This window comes from Thalia democratica, chromosome 4, assembly GCF_965202585.1.
Source record: "Thalia democratica chromosome 4, ktThaDemo2.hap1.1, whole genome shotgun sequence".
NCBI classification, from domain to species: Eukaryota; Metazoa; Chordata; class Thaliacea; order Salpida; family Salpidae; genus Thalia; species Thalia democratica.
The window spans coordinates 34,728,848-34,741,117 of NC_139168.1; the positions used below are offsets into that span (position 1 = coordinate 34,728,848).

General features: G+C 25.4%; 1 protein-coding gene across 1 annotated transcript; it reads left to right on the forward strand.

The window, feature by feature from the left end:
• The first annotated feature begins 6,807 nt into the window (after window positions 1-6,807).
• On the forward strand, window positions 6,808-9,309 carry LOC145834370 (U6 snRNA-associated Sm-like protein LSm6). Its single transcript, XM_082941784.1, has 2 exons — window positions 6,808-6,929; window positions 8,879-9,309. The coding sequence occupies exons 1-2, from the start codon at window positions 6,839-6,841 to the stop codon at window positions 9,022-9,024; spliced, it is 237 nt and encodes a 78-aa protein (XP_082797910.1). The 5' UTR covers window positions 6,808-6,838; the 3' UTR covers window positions 9,025-9,309.
• Window positions 9,310-12,270: the final 2,961 nt, after the last annotated feature.

The following is a 12,270-nucleotide window of genomic DNA, read 5'->3' on the forward strand; positions in this document are numbered from 1 at the left end:
ATGTAAACTGTTCTGGTGTATGACTCAACAACGGAAAGGTTTATTTTGTGCACCAGATCCTTTGGACCTGATTTTTGAGCGTTTTTTGTCGTTCTAAAACAATATATATATATGTGTTGTAATTTAAAAGTTTTTTCAAAAATTTTGGTCAGTAGTGCTAGGCAAGTAAAATTGGAGCTAAATATTTAATTATAAAATAAACAACAGTTTTATACAGACATAAAAAACCACTGTATATTACATAGAAGTATGTCTTTTGTTTTATTTAACATTTTGTTATAAAAATGAAGTGTTTTTTGCCAAAAAAGAAGAGGTTGAAAGTTTTTTACTAATTTAAAGCATAAATATGATTATTTCCAGAGATAACTTCAGGGTGACCACTAAACCTGTAAAAACCTTGAACTTAAAAATTTAGGTCCAAAAAAAACCAGGAATTTGTTTGGGTAAGGAGTGCAGTTTATTTTTTTGGTCATATTGTAATATTCATATCAATCCGTATGATTTGATGTGTAGCAATGTAGCACATAAGAAAAATAAAATTAGACCAACTTTAACCACACTTTTCTCTACTTATACTTCAATATTTTTTTATTACTTTTTTTTTATAGTGATCTACAAACATTAGAGGTTGGAAAAAAAAAACCTGGTTTAATCATTGGAATTGTTTTAAATTTTTTAGGGTATCAATTTAATAATTCAACTAAAATATGTGTAAAACGCATCAAGTAACCAAGCTGTGAAACAGAATAGTTATTTTCTGGGTTTTTTGTTTTTGTATTTACGTTTGTACTTGTTACGTGCTACATTGATACACATATGATTTGGATGTGTTTTTGCTTCATTAAGAAGAATCTAGAAAAAAAAATTGCAAAAAGAAAAGTATGCAGCTCAAAAACTAATTTTAACCCTAAAAATCACATACTTTGATTTTTTGACTTAAACAGTAATAAAATGACTTATACACGCACTATACTTAATTTATGTCTTAAATGAAAGCTTTTACTAATTGACATATGTTTAAAGATATATTAACTGCTTTTGATGTATTATGATATCTCAATACATCATAAGCAGTTAAGGGCATATGGGTGAGATAAACACTTTTTTTTGAAAAATGATCCTATTTTATATAGTTTTTACTAAGCTACAAGATGCATTTCTGAATTATGAAAATTCAAAATAATTTGAGATATACCCGTTCAAAGTTGGAGGCAGCAATAGAATCTTCATGGGAGACGCAAACTAAAACAGCAAATAACAAGAAATCACTAAAAATCTATCTTCTCTTACGTTTATAGAGATAACTACCTCAAATTTTTAGGAAATGTTCCTTGCAATATTTAGAAAATTCAGTTGGAACAAAATTTTAAGTTATTAAAAGATAAAAATTTTATAACTAAAAAACAAAAAAAAGCTATTTTATTTTTTATAAAATTTTGCAATTTTTTAATTTAAAAAAAATTCTTTCTGACAGAATTTTCTAAATATATCAAGGAACACTTCCTGAAAGTTTGAGGTAGTTATTTCAAAAAACGTAGGAGAAGATAGATTTTTAGTGAAATAGTTTATTTTTGCCGTTTTAGTTTGTGCCTCCCATAAGGATCCTATTGTTGCCTCCGACTTTGACCAGCTATATCTCAAAAATTATTTTGAATTTTTATATTCTGTAAAAAGCATCTTGTAGCTTCAAAAATCTTTATAAAATAAGATCAAGTTTCAAAAAAAGTTTTAAACCCCCCTATGCCCTTAATATGTCTTTAAATAGTTTTTTAGAAAAAAATTGAAATTACATTACATCAGCAATATTTTTCTGGCTCTGACTCCACACATTTTACATTCAAAAACATAAAAACTAAAAGAAAAAACAACAGATGAAATTGCTTTTTATATTAAAAAAAAGTATAATTTTACAGACAAAATTTGCATAAGTTTTGTAAAAAAGATGTCATACTACATCAATGTTTAAATGTTACAAATACATGCTTATAATTATAAGCTTTCATTTAAGATATAAATTATAAGTTTAGTACATGAATAAGTGATTATATTACTGTTTAAGTCAAAATATCAAAAAATATGTGATTTTTAAGGTTAAAATTAGTTTTTTTGGGCAGCAGTATTTTTTTTGCAACCTTTTTTTTAGATTCTGCTTAATGAAGTACAAACACATCCAAATCATACAAACTTGTAAGTCCAGCAAATATCACCCAAGTACTTCTTACCCCTAGAATTTGAGAAATTTAAAAAAAGACTTTTTAAAAAAAATTAACTTTAGCTTTTAAATAAAAGCTTCAAGAGCTAGTTTAGTTTAAGTTTAAGCTACAAGCCAGTTTATATAGATATCAAAAATATCATTAACTTTTGAGATATTTTATTACTTCTAAAAAGTTTCTAATACAAACGTATGAACTGCAAATTTTTTGGGTCAATTTCTCAGAAATTTTTAAAATCACTCAAAATGTATCTTGTCCTTCATTTTTCAAGCAATCTTCTTCAAGTTTTCAGGAAATGTTTCTTATTTATATTAAAAGAAAAAATGTTACTTATGGATTTTGATAATTAAAAAAAAAAAAGATTTTATGTAAAATAAATTAAAAAGTATTTTTTTTCAAAAATAATATATTTTATAAAAAAAATTTTAGTCCAAAGTAACTTTTTTTTGTTATTGTATAAAGATTTGACTAAAAATTTGAAGAAAATTGCTTGAAAATTGTAGAAGGAGATAGATTTTAAATAAATTTTTTTTTTTGCTGTTTTTATTTTCCCTTCACATAGGAAACCATTGTGTGGCCCAACTTTGACTGGTCATATCTCAATAAAAATAATTCAAATTTTTTGAAATGATAAATAGTATTTCAAAGCCTAGAAACAACTCTATAAATTAAGATCAACTTGTAAAAAACATGGCTTAACCCCCCCCCCCCTCCCCTATGGCCTTAAATATGTTGTAGTTTATTTATACTAAATTAGACTTATAGTGAAACATTTATGTAATAACTTAACAGAGCTGCCAAAAAAACCTGAAATCCTAGAAGCTGGATCAATTTAAGTCTTATGAACCTGGAGAAACAAAATATTTAAGAAAAAACAAAAAAAAAATTGGATTTTAAACATAAATCATTAAGAAATCTTGAATTTTAAATAATTTTTACATGTAAAACATAATATTATTTTTACTATTTATAATTCTATTTATTTTAACGCACATTCAAGAGACCAGTGGCCACCCTGTTACTTTTATATCTTAAACTTCCATTCAACAAAAATTTATGTAAAATTTTATTTTTATAAAATCATCCAGAAAAGTGACTGCATATATAGTTATGAAAATATTTGTATGTGTTATTGAAAAAATTACTTGTTAATTTCATTTGATCCATTCAGTAGATATGATATTTACACTAAAAAAATCATAATTGTACAAATAATGTATTAAAGTTAAACATTCAACTAAAAATTAAAAAATGAACTATGCCCTTTAACAATGTGTATACAAGTTTCACAACCTAGTGTGTAGTAACTCAAAAATAAGGTTTTTATTTTTTTTGTCCTTTAAAAATTTAAAAACACTTTTTCACAATTTAGTCTTCAAAATTTATAGAGTTTTTAAACAACAAGATGATTTTTACAGATTTTAAAAATTCATATTTATTTATGAGATATAGCCGGTCAAAGTCGGAGGCAACAATAGGTTCTTTATGGAAGACGCAAACTAAAACAGCAAAAATAGACTATTTTACTAAAAATCTATCTTCTCCTATATTTTTTGAGATAACTACTTCAAAATTTCAGGAAGTGTTCCCTGATATAATTAGAAAATTATGTCAAAAAGAAGTTTAAAAAATTAAAAAAATAAAAATTTTGTAAAAAAATATACAAAAAACTTTTTTTTTACTATAATTTTTTTAATTTTGAATTTTGTTCCTACAGAATTTTCTAAATAGTGCAAGCAACATTTCCTGAAAATTTGAGGTAGTTACAGGGTTGCCACACACTCAGGAAACTCCAGAAATTGAGGGAAACTCAGGGAATTTTCTAATTATAGAAAATCTCAGAAAGACTCAAGAAAACTTACGTAAACTTTGGGAATTTTGACTCTTTTTTTTTAACTCAGGGAAACTTATGCAGTTTTGATTTTTTCTAAAAATTTCAGGGAAGATTTTTTTAAAAATCTCAGGAAAATTTTTTTTCTAGATCTAAAATTAAATTCACTTAATCCAGTTTCAATATTTTGTTAAAAAAAATTTTTTATTTTAATTTTTTAAGTGCTTATATAGAAGTTTTTTAGCCTTGCGGCTAGTTCTTCAATATTCTTAGAATTAACATTGTAATTTTTTGATAAATAATAAAATTTTTAAGGATTTGAAATACAACTCAGGGTAACTCAAGGAATTTTAGGGTTACTCAGGGAAGATTTTTTGACTTTACTAGTGGCAACCCTGTAGTTACATCAAAAAACATAGGAGGAGATAGATTTTTAGTGATTTCTAATTATTTGCTGTTTTAGTTTGTGCCTCTGATAAAAAACCTATTGTTGCCTCAAACTTTAACTGGCTATATCTCAAAATATATTTTGAATTTCTAAAATCTGTAAAAAGCATCTTGTAGCTTTGTAAAAACTGTAAAATAAGATGAACTTGTGAAAAAATTGTTTTATCTTCCCTATGCCCTTAAATGCCTTAAATTTTCAGGAAATGTTCCTTGTAATGTTTAGAAAATTCTGTCAGGAAGAATTGAAAAAAGAATGTTGTTATATTAAAAAACAAAAATAAACAAATAAGGTTTTTTATTTTGTCATATATTTTTTTTTAAACTACATTAAGTTTAATTTTTTTTTAAATTATCAAGAAAACATTTCTAAAAATGTATTCTGTAAAACTATATTTAAAAAAAAAACTTATAAACTTACTGTCTGTTAACACTTATAGAAATACTTACTTAAGCAACAGACTGAAACTGACTGAACATTTTAAAATTTAGTACAAATTAAAACAAAGGCTATAAAAACCTTTTAAAAATTTTGACACATGGTTGCCAGACACTTAGAATAACTCTGGGTATTTTCAACTTAGTTTTTCAACTTAGGCTGACTCAGGATAGTTTTCTTTTCTTATAAAAACTCAAGATAATTTTGAGTTTTCTAAAAAATCTCATGACATATTTTTATAGATTTTGAATGAGATTTATTTTATATAGTTGCAATATTTTCTTATTTTATGATTAATTTTGATAATGAAATTTATTTTTATTAGTTTTTTAAACTTAAAAAAGACTTTTTTAAGAATTTAAAAAACTCAGAACAGTCAAAGCTCACTTAAGACAGTTTTTTTGACTCAAAGAGTGGCAACCCTGTTAAGGGCATGGGGGGGGGGGGGTAAACACCCTTTTTTGGCTTTTGATCTTATTTTATATAGTTTTTACTAAGCTACAAGATGCTTTTTACAGATTTTAAAAGTTCAAAATAATTTTTGAGATATAGCTGGTCAAAGTCGGAGGCAACAATAGGATCCTTATGGGAGGCACAAACTAAAACGGCAAAAATAGACTATTTCACTAAAAATCTATCTTCTCCTACATTTTTTGAGATAACTACTTCAAACTTTCAGGAAATGTTCCTTAATATATTTAGAAAATTCTGTCGGAAGGAATTTAAAAAAAAATAAAAATTTTATAGTAAAAATAAACAAAAAAACATTTTTTTTTTGTTATTTTGTTATAAAATTTTTATTTTTTTTTTGAATTCTGTTCCAACAGAATTTTCTAAATACTGCAAGGAACATTTCCTGAAAATTTGAAGTAGTTATCTCAAAAAACCTAGGAGGAGATAGATTCTAATAATTTCTAGTTATTTGCCGTTTTAGTTTGCGCCTCCCATAAGGATCCTATTGTTGCCTCCGACTTTGACCGGCTACATCTCAAAAACTATTTTGAATTTTTTAAATTTGTAAAAAGCATCTTGTAGCTTAGTAAAAACTATATAAAATAAGATCAAAAACCAAAAAAGGGTGTTTACCCCCCCTATGCCCTTAACAGCACCTATTACCAGGTATAAAAGCTCATAAGAATTTTGTTTTCCTCTCAGAATTTTTAATATTAGTTTAAATGTTATATACTTCAACTGTTTCTATATAAAACTGTTATTAAATCAATAAAAGATTGAAGAACTACTTAAAGATTATAATACAATATACAATTTTTTGTTGTCAATTTTTAAATTTTAATCAATCATTGTAGATCAGGGTTTCTCAAACTTTTATTTAAAAGACCCCCCTTAAAGAAATTGAAAAAGCTATGGCCCCCTCCACCAACATTTCTCAAAAAACTACTATTAAAATTACCCAAGACTTATTTTTTGCTCTTCATTACTAAATCCAGAATATTTAGTGTAAGTTTAAGTATGTGGCCTTGTGGCACCCTCAATTTTCTAATTTTTTTCCATAGTTTCTTGTAGAAGTTTCAAAACTACCATTAAAAACGTCAAGACCTTTTTATTTTTTTGCTCTTCATCATCAACTCCAGAATATCTAGTTTAAGTTTTAATTTTTAAACTTATGGCTCCTTTGCTGCTAATGGCCCCCTAAATTTCTGTAATGGCTTCTAAGGGGATTAATTGGCCCAGTTTGGGAAACCCTGATGTAGATTCATAGTGTTAGGTATTAATAGTCCTTATTTAAAAAAATAATCATATTTTTGTTTTGTTTTATAACCATCTTTAAGAACAACTTTCTTAAACACTAACTTACATGTTTAAGGTATATTACTTGTATATTTATAAATTAAATTTTCTTAACAAAAACAAAACCAAGTAGTTTTGTAGTGTATATGTTGTAAGTGTAGAATGTCTAAAAAACAAAATCCAAGTGAGTTTCTGAAGCAAATCATTGGTAAGCCGGTAGTGGTTAAACTTAATTCTGGTGTTGATTATCGTGGTAAGATTTTTATTGTTTTTTAGTTAGATTTCAATTATTTATACTGCTTGATTATATAATTTTTTCAATATGATTCTGTATTGTCTCTTTTCTATGTTTATTTATAAGCTTCTTAATACTTGACTAGCTTTCAGAATTTCAAAATATATTAACATTTTACTTTGATATGACAAACAAAGCTTTTTCATTTTTATAAACCATTTATTATAAATAGCTTCAAGATCTCTTTGGATAATTTAAACTGTTTTTCCTATCAAAAAAGCTTTAATATTTATCAATTATTTAAATTAAATGGAAATCAATTCGAATAAAAATATATAAGATAAGCTTGTTTTTACTTTCTTTTTTAGATTCTAATACATAGTTCAATTTGTAATTAAGGTATTTGATGTTCAGAATTACTACCCCAGGTTTGTTCATTATTTTTTTTATAGAGCTCTGCTAAAGTCTTTTGAACAGCATAATTTTATTGATAGAAAGTATTTAATAACCTTTACGTGTATCAAAAAATTCACCTTTTGTACAAATCTTAATAGAAAAGCTAAATTTGGCAAAAAAGATTAGTAATTTATTTTAAAAGCAAAATATTAATTCATAGGTTTTAAAGGGCATGTGGCATGGGGTAAATCACCTTTTTCACAATTTAGTCTTACTTAATTAAGTTTTAACTAAGCCACAAGCTGTTTTTTTCAGGTTTTTAAAACTCAAAATAAATTTTGAGATATAGCCAGTCAAAGTCGGAGACTACAATAGGTTTCTCATGGGAGGCGCAAACTAAAACGGTGAATAACTAACAATCACTATAAGTCTATCTCCTCTATGTTTTTTTAGATAACTAGCTGATTTTTTTTTTAAAGTTTTAATTTTTTAATTTTTCATAATTTCTTTCTGACAGAATTTTCTAAATATTGCAAAGGAAGATTTCCTGAAAGTTTGAGGTATTTATCTAAAAAACGTAGGAGAAGATACTTTTTAGTGAACTAGTCTCTTTTGCCGTTTTAGTTTGCGCCTCCAATAAAGAACCTATTGTCACTTCCGATTTTGACCTGTTTTATCTAAAACTATTTTTGAATTTTTTTTTAATTGTTAAAAGCATCTTGTTGCTTACTTAAAACTCTATAAAATAAGATCAAACTGTGAAAAAGTGTTTTATCCTCCCTATGCCCTTTACAAAATTAATAATAGGTTAAGCATCTTTGAGAATCAATTAATCATAAAAACATTTAACAATTCTATTTGAATAAGATTTATTTAAGCACTGACAAGGTCTTAGACCGAAACCTAGTTTGTAAAATAAATTTTTGAAAAACATTAATTTACAAAATATAAATCAGTGAGAATTTAATAACATCAAAATCATAACATCAAAAAATTGTTAAGTAACAACATGATCATTGTTATCTCCAATAAAACATAAAACTTGTACTACATGAAACCAAACAAGTAGAAAAATTTATGAAAAAACCTGACTAGTGAATATTTAATTAATAAAAGTATTGCATTCAACTTTATTTACACATTACAAAACACAGTAGCTCAAATCCTATTTGATAATAATAATAATGAAACAGTTTCAAAACATGCTGTAAACGAAATAGTAAGACAATTAATAATTGGACAAGAAAATGTCTGGCCCATCAACTAAAATCTCTGGCCAAGGCATATTTTTGACTTTAAAATATCTTGTCTAAATCAAGTAAAATTAAGTATAAAAAAATAATTTTATGTGGTCTTGATTTGAATTTTAGTTTACATTAGTTCTTGTTAAATGATTTTCTTATTTTATTTTTGTATTAAATAAAGTTTTTATAATTATTTTTGTGTAAGATTTTTAAGATTGTGCTCTGATAAGACAAAGTTTAGATAAGAATAAAGTTATTTATTTATGAAAATAAAACTGTATATAAGGTCTATCATCTTGGTATTATAAAAACTATTACAAATCACAGGCGTCCTTGCTTGTTTAGACGGGTATATGAACATAGCTTTAGAACAAACTGAAGAATATTCAAACGGTCAATTGAAAAGTAAGTTTGGAGATGCGTTCATCAGAGGCAACAATGTTCTTTACATAAGTACAATTAAAAGACACTAGAATTCTTATAAATGACAAAGTATTGGATAAAGATTTTAAATTTTGTAATGTACATTTCCATATTTTATTTTTTTATTATAAATCGATCTTCAAAAATATAAGTAAATCTTTTACTTTTTTAAAACTTATTTCGTGCTTCAGTAAATGTAAACTAGGTCTTTAAAAAAAATTAGGTTAATTGTTTCAATATTAAAGAAGCATTTAAAAATAAACATTTTTGATAAAACCTTTTCTGTTTCTGTATAAATCAAAACTATTAAATTTAGTAATTAAAATGTATTTGTTATTTTATCAAGTACGTCAATATTTATTTATTCTTTTTCAGACTACGTTTTAACACAAGATTAATTATTAAACATAGAAAGACAATCTGAAATAAACGTAGATTTTCTTACCAAATAATTTAAGGGTTGTATACAATTATTTTAAAATTAAATCTGTGCTTCCAAATCATAAAAAATATTTATGAATAGCATGTCATTAAATGAATGAATAGGTACTCACTTTATGATATTATTGTGATATCACTGTTATTAGACTATGTTTTTTACTGATATAAAATAGCTAAATAATGTAGAAGATAAAACAACACCATCAAAAAGGCTATTAAATAGTCCACAAAAACAAAGTTCTATTTTATAACGACTCAAGATAATTAAGATTTTTGAAGGTCTTAATGTATCGTTCAAATGTTTATAGTTTAAGGCATAGAGGTGTTAGGCACTTTTTAACTGTTGATCTTATTTAAAGATCTTTAACTTAGCTAACAGTTGCTTTTTACTAGAAAATTAGTTTTTGAGATATAAGAATACTAAGTCTGAGAGTCCAACCATATTGGAATTTGATAAGTTTAAAAAAGAAGGCATTAGAGTTTTAAATTAAGATACCGGAAATCTTTAACGACTTATACATGTAAAATAAAAAAAGTTTATACTATGTAATAAGATTTAAGTATTATTTATAACTTGTTTAAGACCGCTTCTTATTAATAAACACATGTAAAGTAGCATTAAAATATAATTTAAGTGATTTTATACTAATTAGTACAGTTTTTTTACCTTAAGCTTAATTTTATACTAAGTAAGACAAGAACTTTAATTATTAATAACCTAGAAAAAATTCAATAAAACCTTTTACAACCCTTTTCTACCTTGGCTAATTTTTAATTTTGATAATAGTTTCACATGATTTTTTGCTTTAAAGTGTATCGACCCTGCTTAAAGGTCAGTTATTATCTAACTCTGGTATTAATCTAAAAAGAAAATAGATATGGAGCTATGTGAGAAAATTGAAGTATAATTTAAAAGTATTTAGTAATTCTGTTTTGTACTCCAATGCAAGGTTTAATATTTATGTTTATTATAATAAGACCTCTTTACTGCTTTCTCAGTTCTTCAGGGCTGTTTAAAAATTACGTTGAAAGATATTTCTGCAATTTTTGTTTTTTCTTTCCTTTATTTTATATACTTGACTCACAACTTTAATACTTAAACTTATGTAAATTAAAAAAACAAAATAAAAGTTTTTTTTGTAGTTAAGTTACCATAACCAACACATAAGATTTTATTTCAAATATAGTTATGTATGTTACTAATTTTGAATAATAAATTTGCTAAGTGTGTAGAAAAATAGGGCTGTTTATCCCTAAAAATTATTCGAGAATAAATATCTAACTCGTTTTCCAAATATTTCGATAAATTTTCGTTATTCAGCTAACTTAAGTCTAGTAGTCTATCAAATCATCTATCAAGTTCGTCCTTTCTTTTTAAGATTCGGTAAGGATCTTGGTTTTCAAAAAAACCCTAATGCATTTATGTGGAAAACATAAGTTTTTCTTTCTAAAGTAAAATTATTCTAATAAAATAAAAAGTAATCAAAACAGACTTATAACAATTAATAATATAAAAAGCAACTACGATCAAACAAATTTACAGTACTAAATACTTCTGCGAATAGCAATTGCCCTACAATCTAAATGTTTAGAAACGAATGATCTACCGAATATTGCCTTTTGAGATCCAGATCCTGCCGGATTTTTAAAAGAAAATTTGGCCTGATACTAATGAAGAATTTAACCAGATCCTACTTTAAAAATAACATTTGAATCCTTATCCTAATGTTATGGATTTGGTAGAACACTGGTTGCTACAGAAGTTTAAAAAAAATTAACGAAAATTATTAGATTAACTCAACTTGCACACAGTCTGCTTATGTTTAATTTTGTGGATCAAAGAAAAAAATGTTGATTGATTAATTTTTATTACTTTTCCACACGATATACGAGTCCTTACTTTCTTTGGTTATATAATGGTTACTTTATATCTTCTTTGAGAAGTTCTTTGTATACATTTTATATCTTACAATAGAATTGAAAAGCATCTAGTTGGTAAGCCATATGAGAAAGCATTAAGTTCTAGAATTGTTCGACATAGACTTTTGCGGGCCACTTTATCATGTAAAACTAAATGACAACTTTCTTAAGTTAATTACGTCTCAAGTGATAACACTACTTAAAGAAGAAAGTAGATAACACAGTACAATCTAATGATTAAAGTTTTTAATAAACAGCGTTTCATGCACTTGGCCAAAGTTCGGCAACCTTTTACAATTCATATCAAATTTTTCAAGCAAGAGTTGCTTGCGAGCCGCAGTAACTTAAAATAGTTTAAGTAATCAATAAAAAAAAACTGTTTTTTAACCCACAGTTTTTATAAAAATCATTTATATAGCAAAATATGTCTACAAAGGTAGCTCTAATACTAAAAATAAAGTGTTATTTGTTAAAACGAACTTTGTTAAACGCACAATGCTTCATGCATTATGTTTAGGCAATGCTCCAAAACAGATATTTCTTCAAAACACTATCGACAAAACTATTTATACTTGTAAGATAATTAATTGTAACTAAAACCTAATTATAATTGTTTTTTTTACTACTGTTTTTCTTTTTGTTAGCTTTCAATTTTCAATAAATAAGTATAACTTGTTAGTATTAAATTCTAGGATAAATTATTTTTTGTAGAAAAAATCAAAGCATCAATAAAACTTAAAAAAATAGAGCTAAAAAATATATCTGCAATTTATAAAATATTATTATACAAATTTTAATAAGTTTTTTGTTTTGTTTTAGTTTATTAATACATTTTTACTTCTTATGTCTCTTTAAGCTTATACGTTTATTCCTTTTTTGTTGTAGAAAAACATCAGTCTTACTCTTTCCTCTACAACGATAAGTATTTTTTGAGA